Source organism: Beta vulgaris, chromosome 2 (assembly GCF_026745355.1).
Source record: "Beta vulgaris subsp. vulgaris cultivar EL10 chromosome 2, EL10.2, whole genome shotgun sequence".
Taxonomy (NCBI): Eukaryota; Viridiplantae; Streptophyta; class Magnoliopsida; order Caryophyllales; family Amaranthaceae; genus Beta; species Beta vulgaris.
Window position 1 is genome coordinate 8,067,822 of NC_079203.1, and position 25,432 is coordinate 8,093,253.

Sequence of the window (25,432 nt, forward strand, 5' to 3'; positions counted from 1 at the left end):
CCGAACTCCAAGTCTTAAGAAAAGTGGACATTTAATTCAAAAAAATGAACATGTATGATAATAAATATTCACATTAGTTGAAAAAAATGCATGCACATTTAGTTTAAAAATAAGCAAAAATAAAAAATTATATAGATGGGGCTTAACTTTCTTTTTAGGCCATAGTGAAAATAACTAGGTAGCTTCACCCTTGCACAACTCAGTAACCTGCACGCTTACACATTTTATCCTCCCAAATCAATCTTGCTCAAATATGGAGAGTATACCTTTTTGAAACTTCTTTTAGAGGGGGGTTTTAAACTTTGTTTTGTTTGACGTGTACAAATCTAGGAATAAAATAACACTCTAGTAGACCTCACCTTCGTTGGGATTAAGTTTTTGTTGCTGTTGTACTTGTCGTAGTTGAAGTTGCAATTAAAATTGTAATTCTCAATATCCTCTTGAAGTATAAACTATTTTTAGTATCTCCATATACAATTGTACTTTGGGTTTTTGGGCACTTTGAAAAAGATAATCGCTTTACTCTTCCCCCAACCTCACAAACTGTTTAGCCTGCTAACACGAGCTAGGTTGACCTATAAGAGATTCTAACCCGATAAGACCCTTCATCTTATCAAAACAACAAGAAAGAGGAATCTACACTTCTTCTCTTCAATAATAACAACTGTTGTATATGCATTCAAAAATTAAGCACAAACTAGCAAAAAATGTGTTAATGTACTTCACAACTTTCTCATGTCATTGAGCTTCGTTAAATACGAGCACAGATCTTAGCATGGATAACGAATAAGTTAGCTGTATCTATTTCTTTCATAATCTATGCTCGAGAAGGTCCACCAGCTTGTCATGAGTAACTCAATCTTGTATGAAACTTGGGATATTACCCACTCTTCACACATCCATTTTGACCTCTCGGATAGCACCATCATGCGTATCAATAATAGTTATGAAACTAGGCCCAAACAAAACGGTATATGTTTTTACTAGCAACTCCGTTGACAACACCTTTGCTTATTTTCATAAGCCACTCCTCCTGAGCAAGAGCGTCACCCTCCTTCCAGAAGAGAGAAATGTCAGTGCGTTAGCAAACATATAGGACAGTAAGCAGCTTGTAATCGCGAAAACTTGCATCAAACAGGTTTTTATAGTACACAACAGACTTAGTTACTACAAATCACATAATTTACCCCATATTTGTCCCCTTATTTGCAGAACAATGAGGTGACTCCTGCGAATATAATAATGACTAATCACGTATTGTGTACTAATACTGCAATACACCCTATCTTAACAAGACCAGATATATGTCACACTAGCCGTCATTCTACTACTACTATTAACAACCAGTCCCACGAATTCAGAGTATATACCAAGGTTTCACAAATTTGTACCACATATTAGCATCAAGTTATATTGACTAGAGCACAGCAAGCACAACAAAATCCGATGTGGATCACAGCCTGAAGTATCCAACTCTAAAGGAAAAGTATACTTACTAGTTCAGCATATGCATTAGCAAGAGAATAGAGCGTTGGATAATAGTCCAAGACAGCAACAGCAATATCCTCAGTCACCTGAGGAACCTGTAAAACCGTATAACATATCCCAGATGGTCATGGAGTATATAATGATTAAAGATATAATGGTCATAGTTTTACTTTGGCATGTGAGTCAAATTGGCAAGTGTGACAGCAAATTGTAACAGTTAAAAGGAAATGAAGAGAGTAAATGATTAGTGAGCTACAGAGGAACCCACCTGCATAAGTTGCGTAGCAAATACATCACTGACTGTCATCTTATCAACATTATCACAGTTTTTTATAAAGTCAGCATAAGTAGGACAGGTACCAGCAGTTTTACATTCATCAGAAGTTGAATTCAACTTGTAATAATCAGCAATTGCCAGAGTTAGAAAGCCATATCGGCGAAGAGTATCACCCAAGCCACTCGTTCTTTGCACATCAAATCCCTCCAATATCTCTGTAGTAAAACAGCTAAAATAACCAGAGGAAACAGTAACTGAGACTGAATTCGAAAGCAACTTCGCATGCTCAATGCAGAAACAATATGTTCAGGATATTTTTATCAAGCAATACATGAGATGAAGAAAAAGTGAGACTTTCAGGTCCAAGAACAGACCACGTCAAAGTAAACACAGACCAGTGAGCCAATTCACGAAAACATATAATGGAAGCCTTCTCTAATAAAATAAAATAAATCAAAAAATATATAAAGCACCATATGTAGCTCAATACACCACAATGTTCCCTTTATAGCAGCAAAACCACAATCAAAATAGAACTTGTAAAGCTCATAAAATGAAATGAATCTCGCAGCATTCAAACGAACAGGTTAGTAGCTGAGCAGCCACAATTTCATCAGCAAAGTTCGATAACATAAAGACAGGCATTATAGTCTCTTTTATCTTTTTTTTTTCCTCTCATTTTGTTATTGTTAGACATTTTGATGCAGTGGATCATTCATGAGCAATTCAGCAATGCAATTTAGCAATGAACTATGCAAACTACATCATGTTATGAACTCTCTCCAATCAACAACCAACGTGTTTCTTAATGATAGACCAACAGTTCAGCCTTTCTACTGCCATTGCTTATGGGGATTATGCTAATGCATTGTAAACTAGCAAAACCCTTCTATAGCCAGAGCCTCATGCACTGGAGCACTGGGTAGAACAGTCCTCTATCCACTTCTATTTAAAAAAGAAGAAAAATTACGGTAGATACATAGATGATCATTTTAGACATGCACAAATAATAAAGCTAATAAACTCTTACGCTGTTTTAATGCTATCAGCTCCTTCGCAAGCGTTTGGATCACCTTCCACTACATACATAATCTTTTTAATTCCAGTTCTCTGAAAAAAATTGAGTTCCTTAACTATCAGAAGAAAATGACTCAAAGAGTGATTTAACAATAATCCAAAAAAGAGTGTCAATTGTGCTTTAGTTTTGGAAATAATTTCCTGAACGACATTCATGTAGGCTCGGAAAATCGGAAACATTTATTTCAGCAAAGCTCATAGACCATTATGTTTGTTAGATGTTTTAAGCTTAAAAGAATGCTGATAGGAATTTGTAAGCAACAACAAAAAAATAAAAGTGAAAACAGCTCAGAAAGCACTAAACAGACGACCAACCATTGAGCTGTAGAAATGCTCATTGTTGTCAAGCATTATATTTGCATACTGATTTTGTTAATTGGACTCACATTGCGTGAGTGAATTGACAGTATGCTTCACATCACACTAGGAGAGACAAACACTTAAATATTTACACACGTCTGATAGAAATCAAGAACTGATCCTATTTTATGCTTGGCCTTTGCTGCTGTGGTTTCGGACGTGCAAGTCATAGGATCAAATTTGTTCTATAGCATGTGGTAGGGAATTCTTTTTTCTTGGGACGCAGCTCAAAAATGTTAGCTCAGATCAGATTTGTCCAAATTTGATGATAGTAAATCAAAATCCAAGGACCAAAAACCAACAAAAGGGAAAAATAAAGAGATTATACTCAGAGAAAAATCCATTTATCTCAAAGTGAACCCATATATTAGGCACAAGCAGGAAATCAGACACTTTAAGTGCAACGTAAAAACTAAAAGGGATAAAACATAAGAAAAGCTAACATCGGAACCATTTGACAGAACCGTCCATGATAAGGTCCTCAGGTTGTAGCTTTGCTTGTTTTTATTCGATTTCTAATCAAAAAGCTGCACATATACCCAATTGCGGCTGATTGTATTAAGCTTATGCACTTGCAGAAAGTAATGTAAGTAACAACATTATCCCATCCAAACAAACCACAGCACAGCCTGGGAATGGCCAATAGTGGTACACCTTTAAACATCTGGCTTCAAAAGAATTTTAGTAGCCTTAACAAGCTTGACAATTGGAAAACTCCATCAACTGTAAAAGTCAACAAGTGACAAATTACTATAGGAACATTAGAACTATACAGAATTCCCTAGGCAAGATACCTTAAGTCTCAATTTCTGATCCTTGTAGCGGTTGTCTCTTATTGAAGAACGTAGGTCATCAACATTTTTCCTCTCAACAATAAAATCAAGAACGTACTCAGTGCGATCTTGTTTATGACGTGCAATCCAGATTCCATCTCCAACAGGCAGACGTTTGACCTACAGGCAATATCACAAACGCCAGTGAAATGAACCAGCATCTTTGTGGTTTGTAAAGTGCAAATTTTACTTGAGTTATCTATTAAACTACTGCCATCCTCAAGTAAGCGTCTGGTTCAGCTTGTGCAAAAATGTTGGTGGGGATGTGTAGACATCTTTGTTAGATAGCTATATTACCTGCAGTTGGATAATGGTATGCAGTAGTGCAATACACGTATGGGTCCAAGTGTCATATACAATCTTTTGGTGATAAATGTGAGCATAAATAAGACATTTCAGGGCTTTGCATATGATAGTAATGATTGATTGGCTTCGTAATAGTCGTACATTGAAAGATGGGCCAGAAAGAAGTTTTGATTTCATTTTGCCAGTTTGTTCCTCATCTTAATCGTAGTCGAGGAAAATGAAGCCTAACAGGGTGATACTAGTCTTTTGCCCAAGCCGTGCTGGAAAATCGAAATACAGTTGAAAAACAATTGTTTGTTTATAGTTGTGTTAGCTAATAATGATAAAATATTAAATTAGAACATTGTAGATAATCCTTAATAAATTCCAAAACTATATATAGCTTTCTTTTTACTTTAACAAATATTTTTAAAATATGGTAAAGTTTTGCCGTATCCCTATATCCATATTTATAATTAGTATCGTGTCAAAATATCATAAAATTTTGGAATTTCGAACTAGGTTAGAATGGGTAATGTTAGATTGAGATTGTCAAACAAGAAGACTAACAATAACAATAAGTGGGTAAAATCTTAGGGCATCTTAATGGGACATGGATGAAGACTTGAAGACATTTGGACAATTAGAATACAGATGTATAAGAAGGAAGCAAGCAGTTACCTCTATTTGAATTTTAAATTCAGCACAGATCTTTTCTATCATGCGCTTTCTCGTCCTGAAACCAGAAAAGAATAAAAGATAAAACCGACACAGGACAATCAGGAATGAGTATAGAGTATATTTGCATGTCTACTTCCAGCTGATCCTCCCACAGAAGAACATCAATAACAACAAATAATCATGATTCAAGAAGCCACATATGGCCCATTGAGTTACTGGAAAAAGGTGAAATTCTGTGACATTGGAAGGCAACCCCCACTTGGAAGTTGAAGAACATAAGCAACAGTACTTAAATAATAAGTCCATCATGATGAAACAGAATACAAACGAAAGAGAGAAGCCAGAAGCAGCCCCGAGATGAAAATGGAACAAAGCTACATTGTGATGCCACATTTGCTAATAGACAAGGTCCTATCCCGATGTTTACAAATGAGAGAGCAACCCACCTTATAAACTGTTCCCGATCATCCAATATGAAGACAACTTGATATACGTCTTCAAACTTTAGCAAATCTTCAAGTGGTGGCAGTCGAAGAACATCCTGACTGGTTCGGTGATCAGATAGACTAGCCTTATTTACATCATAACCATTAAGCAATAAAAAATAGAAAAGGTGAAAAAGGATAGATGTTAAATCACAGCCTCAAACACATGGCAAACTGCAGTCTAAGCAATACCATCCGATAGGCAGCTTTTGTCTTATAGAGAAAACAAAATGACAAAAGGCAAATTGAGAAATTTGGGTCATTTCCCGGTCAAATCAATAAATTGTGACCAAACAAAGATATATAATGACTAATCAAATTGTAACACAATATTAAGAATCAACAAATAGTGCACAGCAACAATCTCCCTATCAACATTGACAGAAGAAATCCCAAATTTCAACTAATTTTCCCATATAATCCCAAATTTTGACTTTTTTTAAACAATCCCAGCTATAGAGGGGATTTTCTCAAAATAATCCGAAATTTTTATATAACCATGGTCCCAAAAGGGATTAATGAAGGCCAAAAAACAATTTTGGAATATTGTGAGAAGATCCTTTTAAAAGTTGGGGTTATTCTGTAATCAACAGTTGGGAATGTTTTGAAAAGATGTGTGAAAGTTGGGATTGTTCATATCAACATTTCCTAAATTATGATGCTACCACCTCAGAAATTGACAATACTAGTGGTGTCCATGATTTTCAGCACTCGTATTTCCATGCAGTCAATAGAAAACCAAAAATGCAGCAAAGAGCCAAAGACAAAACAAGTCTTCTTAAATTCAATTCACCCCCAAGGTCCAGAATCCAGATAGACCATTCCCCTCCAAACCCACCCAACCCACCCCTTTCCCTAAAATAATACTTCCTCCGTTCTGTTTTAAAAAAAACGTTTGCTTTTCACGCAACCCAACGCGCTTCTTTAATCATTAATATATTTAGTTGTGCAAACGTAAAAAATATAAAAAAGTTATTATTTGATAGTATACATTAGAGCTGTCAAAAAATGACCTGATCTGATAACCCGACCTAAATCTGTAACGACCTGTAACTGACTTGCACCTGAAATTTTGGCAAAACAGGTCACCTGTAACTTGACTTGTACCCTACCTGATAATAACTGATACCTGCTCTTGACGCGATACTCTATGACCTGACGATTCGACACCTGACCTGATTAGGACCTGAAACTGATTATAACGAGATGTAACTTGTCATTAACCCGACCTGTTGTGACCCGTTACCTGATTTTACTAAACCTGTTGCGACCTAGTACATTATTTTACCTGACTTGTTGCTACATGTTACCCGATTTTACCCGACTTGTTGATTGCTGATAACTCGATTTGTCAATTATTTCACCACATAGTAACATAAATCATATAACACTACTATAAAAAGGTATATAACTAGATGAACTATTCAAGCATTGCTTTTCAATGAAATCTTAAATAATGATACAAATTTGAAGCAACGCCACACAAAATTCATGACATGTTCCGTGCTCGAATCGACCCGAAAGTGACCTGAAATCAAGTATTGTACAACCCGATAGCTACCAACCTAAACCCGACTCGAAAGAAGAAATGAACCGAGACAAACCTGACCGAATTATGACCGTTCCCGACGTGCACCCGACCTGTTTGATTTAATGACCTGACACGACCTGATCGAACATGACCTGAAACCTGAGATGACCCGACCTGAACCCGACTCGAGTAACTGAATTGACAGCTTTATATACATCAAGAGGAATCTAACAAGATCCCACTTGACTATATTTTTCTTTATATAATGGCGATAAATTAGAGTCATAAACTCATAATTGATCAATGAGTAGTGTCATTTCACCCAATATTTCATTTAAAGCAGAACGGAGGAAGTATAACTTTTCGCAAACAAAAGAAAACAAGAAGACCTATGAACACAAAAAGAAAAACACATAGAATGTATATTTGGTGCTTTCTTGTATTCAGAGATGGTCATGCATATGTAGTTGGCAGCTTTCAGCAATCACCTTAATAAACAGAGTGCAGAATATATACCAAAGATGAGCAGGGTTTCACGTAATCAGCATGTTTTACAGCAGAAACAGTTGATCCAACAGAAGTAAAGCCATTTTGACCTGCAACAAGTGAAAGATTGGGGAGAAACAATAGCAGAAATGACAAAACTTTGATTAGGACTCCTGAAAAAACAAAAGAACTATTTGAAATTCCAGAAGCCCAGACATTTTTGTCACAGCAAATTACCCTCATCATATCTGTAACTAGTCGATGCATCACCAACAGTAGTTCTTGTAGTTGCCTGGGATCAGAGTGAAAATCATAAACTTTATTTCTCACAGTCGGCATAAAACTGTTGGCCAAAGTACAGCTATTTCTTCCCTTGATGAACACAGAAGAACTTCAGCTAAAGCATGCAGAACTTGGTCCCTTGTGTAACCCAAGGTTGTGAACTACATATGTAAATTACAAGTGAATTATAGCATGATCTCTTTTATTGGCAACAGAAGCAAACCATGAACCCCCACCCCCCACCCCCAAGTTCTTCCAATAGGTGTTAGAAAGGGGAGAGGGGTGAAAGCTATATGGCTTACGTTTGCATACAGGAGTTCAGTCATGAATTATCAAAACCTTCTTACATAGATCACATAATCAACTCCAGCCAAAATTCACAAACTACACAAAGCTTTGTTTCGGATCTTCGCAAAAAAACAAAACAGTGTTCCACTGCAAGTGAATAGTGGAGAAATAAATAAATATTGGCATATAAAAATCCAAATAGAGAATGAAGCTTTTAAAAAAGAAAAAAAAAGCCAATTGATAACAAGAGACACTTCAACCGTTGAGGCAATCATTAAACCATCAAACTCAGATATTGGTAACCTTTGAGGCTTTGAAGATACTTTTTTACAGACCACGCGGAGATTTATTTATAAAATGTTCCCTTTGAATATCAGAATCCACTGTCCTCATGTACAAGTGTATCTATGCATCAGGCTTTTTAGAATCATTTATTACCTAAAGAAAACAGGACGAAAGGATAATTGTCACTACAACTAACACACAATCAGAAAACAAAGTCTTCTGATCATGCCAAAGTATCAGTTTTTTTGTAAGACATCAGCAACCGAGGGCCAGTTCCTCATCAATGGGAGTTCGAGTGAATTAAAAAGATGCATAATTTAAATTAGTATGAATATGACTAATTTAAATTAGTATGAATATGACTAATTTAAATTTAATAAACCTAAATCAAGTAACGTTCAAAATCTTAACCAAAAAGCACCTAGACCTAAGAGGCTAAGAGGCCGTATTATATGAAGTAAAGAGACGGCTTGGAGAGGATTTTCAAGCTAACCTCCAAAGCTAGCAAGTTTCACAAAGTAACTTAAAAAGATATAACCATGTAAGCACGGGCTTATACATAACATGAATGATCTCAAGATTCGATGACCCATTGAATGCTCAATAGGCTAGTAAATGCTAAGAACCAATGAAGACCAAGTTCAAACCACGAGAGAAATATTGCAGCTGCGTAACTTGACTTTATTCTTAATGAAGTTGCAAATTCAACTTCTCACAATCGATGTGGTACTTAGAGCATTGCAGACTCCCCCACTCGAAGACGCAGAGTCGTCATTGCAAATTTAAAGATCAATCCTCCCTTGACGACTTGGTTAAAAGTAAAACAAAGGCAGACACCAAGTCATGGCCATACCATCCTGGATGCATCCATACATGATTACACAAGAGAGCAATATAGGTCACAGCATGACCCGTCTACCATAATAAAGACTATCTATAATGCCATGAGGTCCATAATGAAGGACTGGCCAGCAAACTTTGAGCAACATAATCACTACGGATATAATCTCGTAGTCTCCCCTTATAAAAGGCTAATTAAGAGAAAACGAAAGTTATTTCAGCTTAATGAAGGGAAAATACACCCTCTAAAACGTGGAGCTCTTGTTCTAACCAGCATATGTTAGGGTTGTCAGGATGCACCATGCGCAATTTACTTGTCAACAAACATGATGGGACCAAAAATTCCAATAGATAATCTAAGAACAGCAAAAGGCTGTAATATAGGAAATTAAAGAATCTTATGCTATGTTTGAATAGCAAGATTTCATTTCAAATCCTGGATTTGGATGAAATCTATTGTTTGGATGGCATGGAATTTGAAATTATGGAATTTGTCCAAATTCTTATCAAAAGCCTATATTAGTAGAATTTGAAATTCAAGCTATTACCTTGTCATTTGAAATCCTCTCCTCATACATATTCTAACTCCATGAGTATCTCTATCCCAACTTTACTCATTCCATTTCTAATATTTATTTCTCTCTCCTTTAGTAAACCCACACTTTTTCTCTCTCCTCCATTAAACCACAATTTCTCTCTCCTCTATCAAACCCCCTCTACAAAACAATGTTTAGGAATTGAAATACAAACTTTAAATTCCAGATTTCAATTCCATTATTTGAAATGAAATACAAGTTTCCAAACACTACCTTATTGCATTCGGAAAGTCGTACTTCTTTATAATAGTTTGTTAGTACTTCTCGGTCCCACTATGATATTCACACTTAGATGGATATTGATTTCATCTTTCCATTTTTAATTAAAATCAAAGAGTCAAAAGATTTAATCAATCACATCAACCCTTTGCTCTTTCCACTCCACTTTCTCTTACTTTTTCTTCTCTCCCTAACAGCTAACAATTTCGCAATTCTACTTTATTTCCCTATCATGAAGAGCATTTTGGAACGTGGGGAGTATTTTGAAAGAACCCCTCAAGTCACACAAATATGACAAAATACTATACAAAGAACTCAAGTCACACCTAAATGCCAAAAGCCTAAAACCATAATTGATCAAACATGCATTGCGTTACCATACTATGTTGATCAAAAATGCATTTTGACTTGAATGTTTTATGTCATTAGCCTCCAAATACACATCAACATATGGAGCACAGCCAAATATTGAACATTTTAGTTCACAATCTAACAGGATAAAGTTAAACAGCCTACTAGTACCCTGCATACGATAGCCTCCACTCTGTTGATGCAAACTGACTGCAATTTTATGTTACAAGACCAAGTATCACTTGTGAAATAGTTGGTGATGCTACCATGCACCTACACGCAACTATCAGCAAAACTACCAACTTGATGGTGGGGTGTATGAGCTCAAGATGTATGCAACAACCTCTGATATGCAAAGATGCTATTTTATTAAGGCCCGAAAAAAAAACAGAAAAGTTGACAAAAGAAGGTACGGGAGATGGCATAGTAAAGATCATAGCACCCAGAAGAATGTAATTATAGTCGTAATGATAAGTACTAGTGTACTATCAGTGTAATAGAATTAAGGATATTTTCATGAAGCTATTTAGCATTCTAAAATATCAGATATAAGTAATTCATCAACTTCAATCCTCGTATTTATAAATCCAAAACAAACAGATAATTCAACAAAGCTGGAATTATGAAAATGAGCAGTATTGAAAGTACTGCACAGGATTCTGACATTCAAAGCTAGCACTCGGTATCTAAAACATCATTAGTATAAAACAAGAGCACTAGTGCATAGGAGACCATTTACACCAAAAAGTCAGCATCTACAATAAAAAGAATGCCATCATGCACTAAAGTCATGAGAATATTAAGGAAGCCCGTCCACCTAAAACTACTAAAAGTAAATCATAGACTCACATAATCAAGATAAAAGCTTAGAGAGTTGCAATTCAATGTCATCATCTACCCTATGTTACATATACTAATAGACGCACACACATCCAACATGGGTATGTGCCCAAATATCAAACTCAACTATTTTACACATAAAATGCATGTTAGTAACCTAAAGGATAATGTCAAGACTCAAGAGTCCATATCCACGCCAAAATAAAGTATCTAGCATAGGTACTTGAGGGTACATGAAGAATCCATAATACCATACCATCGACTAGAGAAAGGGTAGGTATAAAGGTAGAGAATACCCACAACATGCATTAGCCAAGGTGGTGCATCAAAGATATTCCAATAGTGGAAATGGGATATAATTTGAAACTTTTACTTGCAAAATAAAAAATCCGAATGAGATTCATTATAGTACCCTTTCAATAAACTCCGCATGAATATCATCCTCCATGCTCTTCTTTCTGTTCAAATCAGCAGATGTGGGTGAATCAGCAGAGACAACTACCACATTCTCCTTATCTTGCTCGCCTGAATCTGAACTTTCTTCCCTACTGACAACATTTTGAGCAGAATCAAGCATACCAGATCTTGCTAAACAATCTTCTGCTACTTTACGACCGGCATCAGATAGCATATATCTGTTTAATGCAAATGGAAAACTATCAGTATGCACACCATCACCTCCTAGCACACAGAAAATACTTCATGATTTGCACATACCACTATACCAGTACTTAATAATATTAAGTTCTAAACCCATACGTGTGCAAGCAAAGATAGTATCTTCCTTAGGTGGCTATATAAAGGGGAAAAAACAAAGCAAATGGAACTGACAACACTCAAGAGACCTTGAAGCAGCAAACTGTATTTCCACATAACATAGTACTTAAGCTTCGTTATGAAAAAGCAATGAAGCAAAAAACTATGCCTCCTCTATGACATTGATTTATTGATGTGTTCTGGATTGATGATGACAAAGCAAAAATGTCGACACGGATAGACCCATTGATGGCAAGGAATGTTTACCTAATTAACGCTCAAGAAACATCTTTTTTGCATTGCTCTAAAGCATATACTTCCTCCATTTTTTTTTTTGTATTAGGTCCTTTGAGCTTTTAAAGTAGGAATAATTGATAGGAACAGTCTGAACTATAGGCGTTAAGCCATTTTCAGTCCCAACTTTTGGTTATTTCTCTATGGTCCCAACTATTGCTCATGTTTTACAAAAATGGTCCCAGCAGACTGGTTACCAGTTTTACAGGTTAATTTATACAAAAAAAAAAAAAAATTAATTCCACCAAAACATCTCCTTCCTCCTCTCTCACAGGGAAAAAGACGCGGTCGCGTTCGCGGGAACAGCTTGTAACACGGAAATAGAACGTTTCGCGGACGCCGCGCGTGAATTTTATAAAAAAATCACACGTGTGACATTTAAACTTTGTTTTTCGTCTATTATACTTTTTATATCATATTATGTCCAAAACTCTTACAAATACAATATTTGAGGTACTTTTGATGATATATGAACATACTTTTGTACAAGAGTGTGATTAAAAAAAAAAAAGGATGAAAATTAGGTGATTCCACGTGAAGGAATAAAAACTAAAAGGGAAAGAAAAAATAAAAAGGGAAGAAAAGAAGAGAGAAAGAGATACTTTGAGTTACAATTATCACCTGACTAGCAGTCACAAAATAGAAAAGAAAAGGAGAAGAAAAAAAGAAGAGAGAAAAAAAAGAAGTCGATCGGTATAAGAGAAAGAAAACCAGCAAGCACTAACCTGCAAACAAGCCGGCCAGCGGCAGCTAGTGCCAGAAGCAGCCGAAGATGACTCGTCGACCTTATCTGCCATGACCGGAGAAGGAGCATCCCAATGCATATTAGGGTTTTTTTGAAATTAGGGTTTGATTAGTAGTAACCTAATGAAATTAAATGAGGGGTTTTACTCGACTTTGAGTTCTACATCCTCGGTATGCTTTAATTTAAATAAAAAAACATGTTCTATTTTCAAATTTTAACTCTATAGATCTTGCGTTGGCTCTTCTTCTTCCTCGACCAAAAGAACTGTGCGTTACATGATTGTAACGATTCTGGACCGCCATTACACTATTAAGTAACGGCCATCGCGTGGAGTTTGGTGTGAATTCCAAACCCGTTCTAGAACGGTATTTAACGAAACGGCCTCTCTGAAATCCGTTACAAAGCGGTCGTTCCAGAACGGAACGGCCGAGTTTTTATTCTCACCTCCTCCCTCCAGTTCCACCACCCTCTTCTCCCTCCTTTACCTCTTTCTCTGTACTCCTCCTCCACGTGTTTCTCCTACCTCCCCACCACCTCCTCACTAAACTCTCATTAGTCATCACCAGTATTCTCACCACCGGTAAGTAAAGAATGTTCAAGATACTTCCTTCCACTTCCTATAATATCCATTCCAATACATCTCTCACCATCATCAAAAAGAAATTCGAGCAATGTTCTAGCTTTCAATCAATCTAAAAAATAAGTCTCATCTTCAAAATCAAAATGCAAAACAACAATTACCAACGTCACTTGTTCCAAGCTTCTTCAAATGCCGACAAAGCAACATCTTTGACCTTTTCTCCCTTAATTTGTGGGACCCCTTTTAAGATTCCCCTTCAACAACACTTCTCAATCTCTCTCCTCGGCTCGTGACACCGCTGCATTTATGAATGGACTGGAAACAGACTCCACATCAGTGGAGAGAGTAGGGAACAAGAGGAGAAGAAAGCAAGGGAGGTAAAAGAACAAGAGGAGAAGTTCCCAGCAGATTTCTTGCAAATCTTGAAAGCAAATCAGATTTCCCAGCTGCTATGTCCCCAATTACTACTATTTTATACCAATATTCTTCTCCTAATTCTTCTTCTTCCCCCATTTGTTTTTGGAAATTGCAGAGACGATTGAAAAGGTGGGGATTTTTATATCAAAGAAGGGGAAGAAATGGGGATTTAGCTTTGGAGTGAGGCAAAGAATGGTGGTTGATCGGTGGCAGAGAGAGTGGGGGGTGGGGGTGGGGGTGGGGTGGTGGGAGATGACGAAGTGATGGGATTGTAGGGAGAGGAGGATGTCATGGTGTTGAGCAAACAAGAGGAAAGAGAGGGGTTTGGGGGAAAAAAAAACATGTTTTACCTATTGTAGAAGGTGATAAAGCTGGGAACATTTTTGTCAAAAAAGAGCAATTATTGGGACCATTGTAGAATAATCAAAAGTTGGGACTGAAAATGGTGGAACTCCCATAGTTAAGGTTGTTCCTATCAATTTTTCCGTTAAAATATTCACATACTCTCGTTTGACCATCTTTTGTGATAGACGTAAGAAAATATAAGTCATATCAGACCTGGTCAGATCCGTCTTCACATGTACTTTAAATATATCCACGGTATATATTTTTTACTAAATTATAATTATAGATAGTAATGGTTAATGTTGTGCACTGGTATGCGTCACATGATGCAATCATAAAAGATGAATGACTTATATGACAATGTAGTTCAATTGGCCCGGAACTCAAGAATGGCATATGCAACTTTTTGAAGTATTCATGTATTTTTTTCTTCTCTTTAAGAATATCAACTCTTTCAGGTATTTTATCTTATTTTTTTAAAAAAAAAATTAAAAAAAATGGGAACCAGATAGAGTAATTTTTCAATATAATCATACCTCTTAATAAGTTTGACTAATTTTAAATTAATTATACATCCTATATCATAGCATGATTTTTGATAGCTTAAAATAAAAAATTGGAAAACAGTAGTAATATCGAATGAGGCTCTAGAATAACATTTTTACATAGGTAATAGCCACTATCTCAGTCCTCAAGTAGCAATTTTAATATATGCATTTTGTATTTGTTTTGTGGATTTTACCTATACATAGATGGACGCAATACTGAAACATTTATCTCTCACATTTCTACTGAAATGAGCCTAATGCCTTGTCAAAGGTGGCTTGAGGTGCATGCCTCCCAACTTTCTGGATGCGTTTTCTCTAATGCTTTTAGCCAGAGTGGGATTTTATAATTAAGATTAAAACAAAACAAGAAAAAGTCATCAATCTATTATGTATTTATGTGTTCACTAACTTTTCTAATTCTCATCACTTTTAACATCAAATGCTCCAGACCCTCCGCCCTAAAACAAGTATGCCAATTTGCTCTTTTGGTAATGCCACCCACGCTTAGACCAATCTAATAAAAGTGAACATCTAAATGGCCGAGATGTAGAAATTTAAAGGATGAAGGATACTTGTAGTATTCTACCTCAGTCCTTAAAAACACCGCCTATATTTAGGGTTCAAGGAAGTTTATTACACATTGATAATACACTAAATCTTGTGAGTTTTAAAAATGTAAGACCTAGCAACTCCTTAATCAATGTACAGATGTACATAAGCAGATAAGAGCCTTTTCTTAAATAGGATTGTAAGAGGAATGCCCACTAGGTGTTTTCTTTATCTTAATACTCATGCCCAAATACACAGACAAGTTATCTTTACCATTATGCTCAAACATATAAGACAAACTACCATGTGGTAAATTTAAGGGCCTAAAAACTAACAATTTGTCATAAACTCCTAAGGCTAGAATTGCTGTTACCACCTTATCGATGCATACTCTAATCGATGCATCCTCCAATCGAAATCTCACATGCCTAATCTAACATAACTGATTTCCCGTTACCGAATTGGCACATTCTCATTAACAATAACTCCCAACTTCTTCCGAATATCTCCATTCTGAATTCTATTCCTTAACTTCTTAAGGTGTCCCCACACTTACATCTCAACATATGCATATAACCTACCCCTAATTTTCCAAAATAGCCAACACTCTGACCCACTTGTAATCATGTTTACCATGCAATGATATAATCACAGTATTCTCATATTAATAAGTACACTTCACTATCGAAAATTTTTGTCCATGATGCGAAACCTAATATTGTTGCAAATACTGATAAACGCATTCACGTACAACAACCATCAAACCATTATCTTTCCAGTCTACGACTCCCTTTATTCTTTTCGTTTTTATTACTTTTTCCTCAAGGTCTCCATAACGAACTTTGACCATAGTTTTCTCTGATTATTATGTTTTAAAATTAATAAAAACAAAACCTTTACCAGAGTAATACACTAAAAATCAAAATTTCAAAGTTTGACCATACACCTCAAAGTAGGAAGAAGAAAAAGAGTGAACAGAGTACTATATATGAATATGGATCATATTCTACGTGGTAGTGAACGGGCAATATAGGAAATGTAATTACTTTATCTCAATTAACTTTAGATGTAGACTAAGGTTATTGAAAATCTTTTTTTGCGTAAATGTAGATTTTATTACCAAAAGGCAAGAACGCCCACACTTCATACAAACTAAGCAATGATCAAAAGACCAAGCCAAAGCTAAACAACCACACAAGCTAAAGAAACCAGCCAACAGGCTGTCAACAAAAAAAACACAACAACCAAAGCAACAAGCTAAGGACAAACACTTGTCAACCGAGGCACTTGGTAACATCTAGTGTACCATAATAGAACACCATAGTCCAGAAAGTAATAATAGAACAAAACGACTCGGCTAGCAGCATTTAAAAAAATGGGCTCATCTACTCAAACAAAATGGATATAAGGGGATAGCTTTAAGTCCATAAGGAGTAAGCCTGCTTAATAAAGAAAAGGCTGCCACAAACTGTCAGCGGAGATCATTAACTTCAAATTCATGACCAGCAGAAGCATCAAGACAATTCCATGAACCCATGTCACTTTACTATCTTACAGAGTACAGTAAACATGCTAGCAAAACAAGAGAATCATATACAACCAATAAATTTTGCATTAGCAGATATTAACTAGTTTCATGCATAGAACTGTTAAATATAATTGAATAAGACCCTAAAAGCCTTGCAAAATCATAATTACATACTATAGGAAAAGCATAGTCTATAGAATTGAATAAATGCTACAGAGAAAAGAACAGAAGCCATACTTTGCAGGATTACTTATCTTATAAACGAGGCCTTTGTCAATCAATTTCCCCATTGAACTCCATCCGCTATAAAATTCCTTAGCAGAACTACCAAGTTGCCCTGGTTTACCTCTCCCCCTTTCTGGCCTAAGTACATAACACACAAACCATAAGACTAAACTTCCTTTGAATCCATTCAGTAGTCAAAGTCAAAATAATTTCAGAGACTCGGCTGAAATAAAGCATCATGTGTAAGCAAAGCACAAGAAACTCAGGGGGTATCATGACTAGTTACAAGAGATCTTTTCCTATCTAACGAAAGACTACTAGATCAAATAATAAAGACATTTTTGACAAAAAGATGGCTTTCCCCGGATGAAATGAAAATTAGATTCGTGCAAGAGGAGAAAGATTTCCAATTCCTTAGCCGGAAAGATATGTGGCCATGAAAGGGCGTCTGGTTTTGAAGGGGCGGAGATCTTATAGGATAGGTTTTCATCCCGATTTTTCATTTGCTAGGCCTATATAGAAAAAACCTACTTTTTTACGATTACGAGGTTTAATCGAATATGAAATCCAATCCTGGAAATACAGCATCCCGCTTTTTTTACTACCCAGGGCTTTGATACATTTCAAAATAGGGTAATCAGATCATCATACGCTATGGCTACTCGTGAGAGACCACTTGCTTCAGCTGCATCAATCAGCTCCTGCTTATGCATAAATTCAATCCCCTTAATGCGCTCCCTGACAAGGAAAAGAACACAGAAAATAATTCCCGTTTCAATTATATCATGGAGAGACGCGTCCACTTCTGGAGTAAAATGAAAACCAGACAAATCTAAGATGAAAATGAGAATTGTTTTCTACTAATAATATAATTGGCGATTAACACAGATACATTGATAGATTCCAACAGTAAGCTCAAAGAAAATGGGGTAAGATACCAAAAACTTGAGGAACCATTTATACATATAAGAAACTTGAATGCATCAAAAGTTTGTCCACACCTGTATAAGGAAATCAACAATGCATAAGCAACTGAATTTTTCTGTGGAAGATAACTCCTAGCACCTCTAGCCTTCTTACCTGGATCAATCACTCGTATTAGATGTAAACCTAGCATATAATTATACACTTACGAATGCAACTTACTCATGTTCAGCTCCTAAAGCAAACTAAAAAAGATTCTCCAATACCTCCTTTTGCTAAACCATCATCTTGAGAAGCACCAGGAATACTGTTGAAAAATTCTCGCATCTCAGTCAGGAACCATCTCCCAATACCCCTATCAAAAGTCATAAACATATCACCACGAGTATTAAGGAGAGGAAATCAAATTAAGTTATGGTTGATATGTCATCTTTTCACAAGGATAACTAATAACTTCCACTCGGTTCCCTATTGATGCATGTGAGGATTTCATGTTTTGATCAGTGGCGGATCCAGGAATTGGACCACGTGGGTTCGGAATAATTTTAATATAAATTTCAAATTAAATTTTTTTATTTGGAGTTATAATTTTTTAAAGAACTGGAAAAAAGTTAAACTTTTAACAATTGAACTTAGCGGAGATCTCATTCTTTATTACATCATTATTGAAAAAAAATATGGTAATTAGTTTCTTTTAGTAAAAAAAGACTATCAATTTTTTAACAAAATATGAAACTTTAACAATTAACTAGGACAAACATGATGTAGACAAAAAGATAATGAAAATTAACCAAATTCATTAGATTTTACTATATTTATACTTGGTAGGAGGGAGAGATTTATAAATAAAAAGAGAACTTAAAAAATAAAGGGAGGATAAAAAAATATAACATAAGCATAAAGAGAGGACAAAAAAAGGGAAAAGAAAATACAAAAAACATTTACCAAGTTTCGAAACCGCGACCCATGCGCGGTAGAAACAAATAGCAGCAGTGCAAAACCATACTTTACCACTGAGCTACAATGCCTTACATTAACATAATTCTCTTTGATATATATATATTATATCTTTTATTTTGCCCAGTTTCGCTGTTTTTATACCGGATCCACGTGGGTTCAGTTGAACCCACTGAACCCACGTTGGATCCGCCACTGGTTTTGATATAAAAAAAGACTCAATTGAATATTGATAATTTCTTTAAAGATTTTTGATTGAATTTGACGTAGTCAATGAAGGAGTATAAATCTTATTCTCTAATCACGCATGTAAAGAGGAGGAAAACTAAGGTATGATATTGGATTTGTATTTTTGCACCTATCACAATCCAAGAACTACCTCTATAATCCAGCTTTAGAGCAAGAAAAGGTTGAATATTTTCTCCAAGAATAAAGAAACAAAAAGTTAAGAGACGCAATTTCGAAGCAAGTAAGGTTACATCTAACCAAATCATAGAAACACAACCTATTGCATACATACAAAGAAGCACCGCTTAAACCTAATACACCCTAGTTAAGATTTGATTCCAGCCCTACAAAGAAAAAAGAAAATGATATGATTGAATTTCATGAAATGGATGAGGGCTATGAACATTGAACATGACCATCCACATGTACATCAAGCCCCAGCGGCCTGTGCAAAGAGTTGATGCAGAGAAAGAATTTGCATGTGCCTATGCACACCTTAGTCTCTATTTTGCTGCCAATACAGCTTTGCCCAAGTATGCAGATGAGTAAGGCAACCGGTGCAAAGTTTTATATGTCGTTCAACCTTTGTTTTCATTCTTCACATCCATATAATCCCAAACCACTGACACTACCAAATAACCACCTTAGCTCTCCAGAGCTTATTAAAATTTAAACCATCTAAAATCAAGACCAAACATGTACATGGACTCATTAATGTTTAATGGTAATAATCAGCTTAAACGAAGCCAATGAAAGCTCCAATTTCCACCATGAGAGTACTTTAGAGATCTTTATATTATGACACGAAATTAGGAGGAACAATCCCACGTCCAAAACTGTACTGCGAGAAGGCACATCCTTCATTTTGTTTCTGGAAAAAACAAAGCAGCGATACCACTGGAACAAGACTTCATTTCAACAAATGAACCCACCTAACATAACTTAACACCTTGATGGTAAATCTAACAAGCATGGTGAAGAATAACCATAAGAGCCATCGCACAACCAACATCAACTTCAATATCATCAAAATCCAAGGGATAGACTATCTTGCACCTAGCTACTTATCATATCGAACAATCACATCATTTGACTTGCTAAGATTCAGTTTAGTTCATTTCAACCAAATAAAAAGCTGAACATCAACATTAATACCTTTTTTAAGAATATAGGCATTTTCAGGTTTTAAAAATATTAGGAAAAAAGTTGCTGCTATAAGTATTGGGGAGACAAAACCAACAAAATTAGTATGAACCTCCCTTAAATTATAGAAAGTGAGAAGCCTTCCTTAAGAAATTTCCAATCACAAGTTTGTTAAATTAGTTTCACCGTCCACTCTCTCTCCCTACATGAGTTATTTGGTAAATATTTGGTCATGTGCATTAAATGCTTGGATTCAAAATCAAGCCACCTATCACCCCTTCCCTATAAACTATAGTAGGAAAAGTTGGACTGATGTTTTAACATATATGAAAGCTGCCAAAGGAGCGGTATAATGTGGTAGTATAAGTGTGTTTAGTGTTTTGATGTAAGTAATTCTTTAATTCTTATACCCACATTTTTTATTGTTAATCTTCCGAATTATCACCCCAAAATATCTTATAATTGGTATCAAGAGTCATATGTTCCGTTAAATTTTTATGGACCATATCTTACGCAAATTGTCAACCAGGGATCGATATATCGCAACGGTATAGTCTAAAATATTTTTGGCTACTCAACGCTCGGAAACCGTATGGTAAAGTAATTTTCCATTAGTGCACCGTTCGCGACTGTGAAGCTTGTTGATAGGGGACCAAGCTTACTTGTGTATTGCCAAACAACACCAAGTCGCAAATGGCGAACATCGCTAGTTCATCTATTTGTAATTATATTTGTTGGGACAAGATCTTTGGAGTGTAGTCAGTGGTAGTGAAACTATAATACCAACCGATCCAAAGAAGTTAGAAAATTGGAAGCTTAAGGCCGGAAAAACCATGTATGTGCTTGCAGCGACCGTCGAGGATGAGTTGTGCATCAGAGATGCCAAGATACCCAAGGAGGCGTAGACACCCTTGCAGCTTTGTTCTCTAAGAAGAATGATGCTCAACGTCAGCTTCTCAAGCATGAGCTCTTGTCAATCCAACATAAGGACATGACGATGAATTAGTATTTTAACTAAATCAAATTGTGTGAACAAATCAGAAAGTTAGATCCTGAAAATCCGATCACAAGGACGAAGATAGGCAGGAACAATATTTGCGGCTTGGATATAGTAGTCTTGTCACGGCAATACGAGGTTCGGCTACACAACCATCACTCATTGAGTTTGAGAATGTGTTGGCTAACCAAAAAGCTCTAGAGAATTAGATTTCTGGAATTTCAATCAAGGACGAAGAGTAAGCTCTTTTCGCCAACAAGAAGTCAAATAATAGAGGTGATAAGCCACACAAGTCGAACATTCAACTTGGCACGTCAAACCGAAAGTCGGGGGATTCAAATAGGACAACATAGAGGAGGCTTCTGTAGAGGGGGAGCTCGATAAGATATACAACAAGACGATAAGGAAGAGAAAAATCAAACGCAAGAGAGTATACATCTAGAGAATTCTCATAATACTTGCAAGATCCAACACCAGCTCACTTATCCAAATACTCCACAATAAAATGATGGAGTAGCTGAGAGAAAGAACCTTGCAGACACGAAGAAGCATGTTAAATGTCAATAACGTCCCCCCACTTCTTTGCGTCAAGTGTATGAAATCAGCACCACATGTGACAAATCAATTACCTCAAGCGAGACTAGATTTTGTCTCACATTTTAGAAGCTAAGGAACATGAGGCCAAGTCATTTTCGAGTTTTCGAATGTGTATGCTATGCCTTTATTCCTGAGCGTATATGTAGCAAGTTTGACAAGAAGGTTAATCATTGTATCTTTGTGGAATACGATGATCAAAGGAAAAGTTGAAAAGGTTAGAAGTGTGGGATCCAACAACCGATAAATGCCACGTGTCACGAAATGTGGTACTTGATGAAGCATCATCTAGTGGTCACCACAAACTATATTATTGCCAAACTCAAAGGAGATCGAGGAAAAGCTTCAAGAAAATATAGACGAGAAATATGAAGGTCATTGCAGTCATGATAGTGGTAGTATTGAGTTTTAGATATCATAACCTACATCAATGAAGAGAGAGAAAAGTCCATGGCAAGCAAGAGCATGTCATAGATATATAAAAGAAGAAGGACCTCATCAAGGCAAAGGAAGCCAAATCCAAGATATGGTAATGCTGCAATTAGTGGCGGATCTTGACCAACTATTTTACAAGGGCCGAGTTGATAAATTAAAAGTTTTTGTGTCAAATTTTTAATGATGAATAAAAACACTAATACACACCAAACTTTAAATACATTATCATTAATGGCCAAAAAGAGCTTGTAGCTAATGTAATCGATCAAAGTCTTAACATTGCACTTTTTAAGCAATATGTTCCATTTATTTGTTTGACCATTATGAAATCTTCAAGAAATTGAGTAAATTTTTGAGAAATTGAAGGAATAGTTCATTAGCAACTAAATCAATTACCAAATTGCTTTCTTAAGTAAAAAAAAAAAAGATAAAGTTATATTTTATGATTGTGATGAATCATTTGAAAAAATAACAAGTATTACTATAGTTAAAAAAAATGAAACTTTTCTTTAAAGAAAAAGAATAGAAGATAGTAACAATCAATGGAAAAGATTTTTCTAAATTAGACAAATTGATACTACCTCCGTTCTCTTTTAATTGCAACGTTTGACAAATTGCACTATTCATGTTCTCTTATTTGACCACATTTATTGATTTATATGTTAAACAAAATATAGTCATGTGGGGTCTTGTTTGATTCGTTTCGATGTAAGCTTTCATAATATCAAATTTTTTAATTTTTACTTACATACAATTAGAGATAAAACGATTTGAAATTGTACATTGGTAAGCGTGAAAGTCAAAACGTTGCAACTAAATAAAAACAGAGGTAGTATAAGCCAAATATAGGGGGAAGAAGAAACAAAGAAGAAAAAACAAAAAAGAGAATCATTTAAAATGAAGAAAAACAAAAATAGTCCAAATGTATTGATGCACGCAAGGTTCGAACTTGGAACATTAGCGCTCAAACTTCTCTTTGCGCCTTGCTTCACTACCACTGTGCCACCATTAGTTTTGTGAACTAAGCTACAGTTCACTTAATTGATCTCATCCAGTTATGGGGGGTCAAGCCCCCACTCACCCTTTGTATAATCCGCCCCTGACTGCAGTGGTCAAGGATGTAAAAGAGTCAAATAGTTATGACGAGGTGGATCAAAGCAAAGATTGGAGAAAAGTTATAGAAGAAGAAACTTAAGTACCAGGATTAGTGCTAAAGCCTCGAGATTTTAACTTATTTCTTGCAAATGGGTATACAAAGTGAAGACTAGATCTGATGGTACCGTCAAAATGTATAAGCACGACTAATAGCTCGAGGATTTTCTAGACTATGATGAAACATTAAGTCCATTTGTGATGATCACTACACTACGTGTTTTATTAGCACTTGCAGCGGACCTTCTCGCAAATGGATGTTGAAAATGCATTTATACATGGTGAGTTAGATAGAGACATATATAAGGAACAAAAAGGGTTTTGAAAGTCATTGTTATCCACACTATGTATGCAAGTTGAAGAAGGCGCTTTACAGTTTAAAGCAAGCACCACGCATCTGGTATACATAGATAGCGAAGTTTCTGTTACAAAATGTAGCATCGCTAATTCAAGCTTATTTGTGAAAGTTGAGATGAAAAGTTGGCAATAGTTCTTGTATATGTGGATGATCTTATCATCAGAACAGATTTTGACGAGAAGATTCAACAAATAAGAGCTAATCTTATCATCCAGATTTTGCATACTTGACAAGAATAACTAGCTTAATTTACCCAAATAAAGTATTAAACTATTTGGAAATCAGTGTGCTCCTTTTTAGAGGGGCAGTTAAGAAAAGGAGGTTCAATGCTTCAAAGCATTGATTTTTACGGTGATCAATATATTAAAAAAAACATCAACATCACTATTTATAATTGGCTTTTTAAGGCTAAACATTCCTTCCTTTTGTGAAGAGGAAATGCAAAAACAAAGTGGAAAATCTTTGCAATACAACACAAAATACAATCACCAACATCACCTTAAGCCGGGTGCATTAAGGATCGGCCACTCCTTCAAAAAAAAAAAAAAAAAGGATCGGCCAACCTGATCTCTCGAAACATTTAAGCATTAGCTAACTTCACACCAACTCTTCTTCACTCTCAAACTCACTCCGATGGATACTCGAAATTCCGACATGGGCAAGAAGACAAGAACTATTGACTACTTCAATCAAAGGTGAAAATCATGTGATAAATTTAATCATAACCCAATTGAAATAACTACCATATGAAAGTCATCTCAGTTTCAATTCCTTAAAAAAAAAACCTTCATATCTCAATTTTATCAACTCTTTTCAAGAATTACTCAAAATCTCACATAACCCACCAAATTCCACGACATACAGAACCCCATTATACAATCTCCAAAACAGCATAACAAGAAAAAAACTTCACCCAACTTCAAATTACATATTTCTAAGCATTTAGAATTAAGCACTAAAAATAATAATTAAAAGACAAAAAAAAGGATGTGACTCACTTGATGTCTTTGAATTCCTTGAGAGTAGTTATTGGAGTTTTATGTTTACAAACGTTGGTGAAAGCGGTTCGAATATTCTTCTCAGTATTAGGAGTGTAATTTTTAGGTTTATTTTCCGCCATTTCTGTCCACCATTTTCGCATGTATTCAACCAGAGCATTGTTTTCTTCGCACACTGCTCTCTGCTCACTCACCATTTAGATTTATTAGGATGAGAAGAAAATTGAGTGGAATTTCAGAAAGATGATGTATTTTTTCTGGGTTTTGATCAGAATTTTGATGGAATTTTTAGGGTTTTTTGTGGATTTTGATTTGGGAATTTTGTGTTGGAACTTGAAAGTAATTGTAATTGTAAAGTGGAGACTGGAGTGGAGAGCAAAGAACCCGCCACACGTACAATCTCTTTTCAGGAGTTTCAAATTATTATAAAAATTAAACATGAAAATAAATAAAAT

General features: G+C 35.6%; 1 protein-coding gene across 1 annotated transcript; it reads right to left on the reverse strand.

Annotated features, from left to right (window-relative positions):
• Positions 1–627: 627 nt before the first annotated feature.
• On the reverse strand, positions 628–25,353 carry LOC104906325 (crossover junction endonuclease MUS81). Its single transcript, XM_057392489.1, is given in 17 exon segments — positions 628–1,054; positions 1,497–1,583; positions 1,757–1,994; positions 2,796–2,875; positions 3,997–4,155; positions 5,002–5,056; positions 5,448–5,572; positions 7,534–7,613; positions 7,741–7,797; positions 7,800–7,832; positions 7,835–7,946; positions 11,617–11,839; positions 17,204–17,329; positions 17,843–17,929; positions 18,193–18,271; positions 18,382–18,470; positions 24,978–25,353. Coding segments are annotated over 17 exon segments (1,929 nt in total). The 5' UTR covers positions 25,175–25,353; the 3' UTR covers positions 628–952.
• Positions 25,354–25,432: the final 79 nt, after the last annotated feature.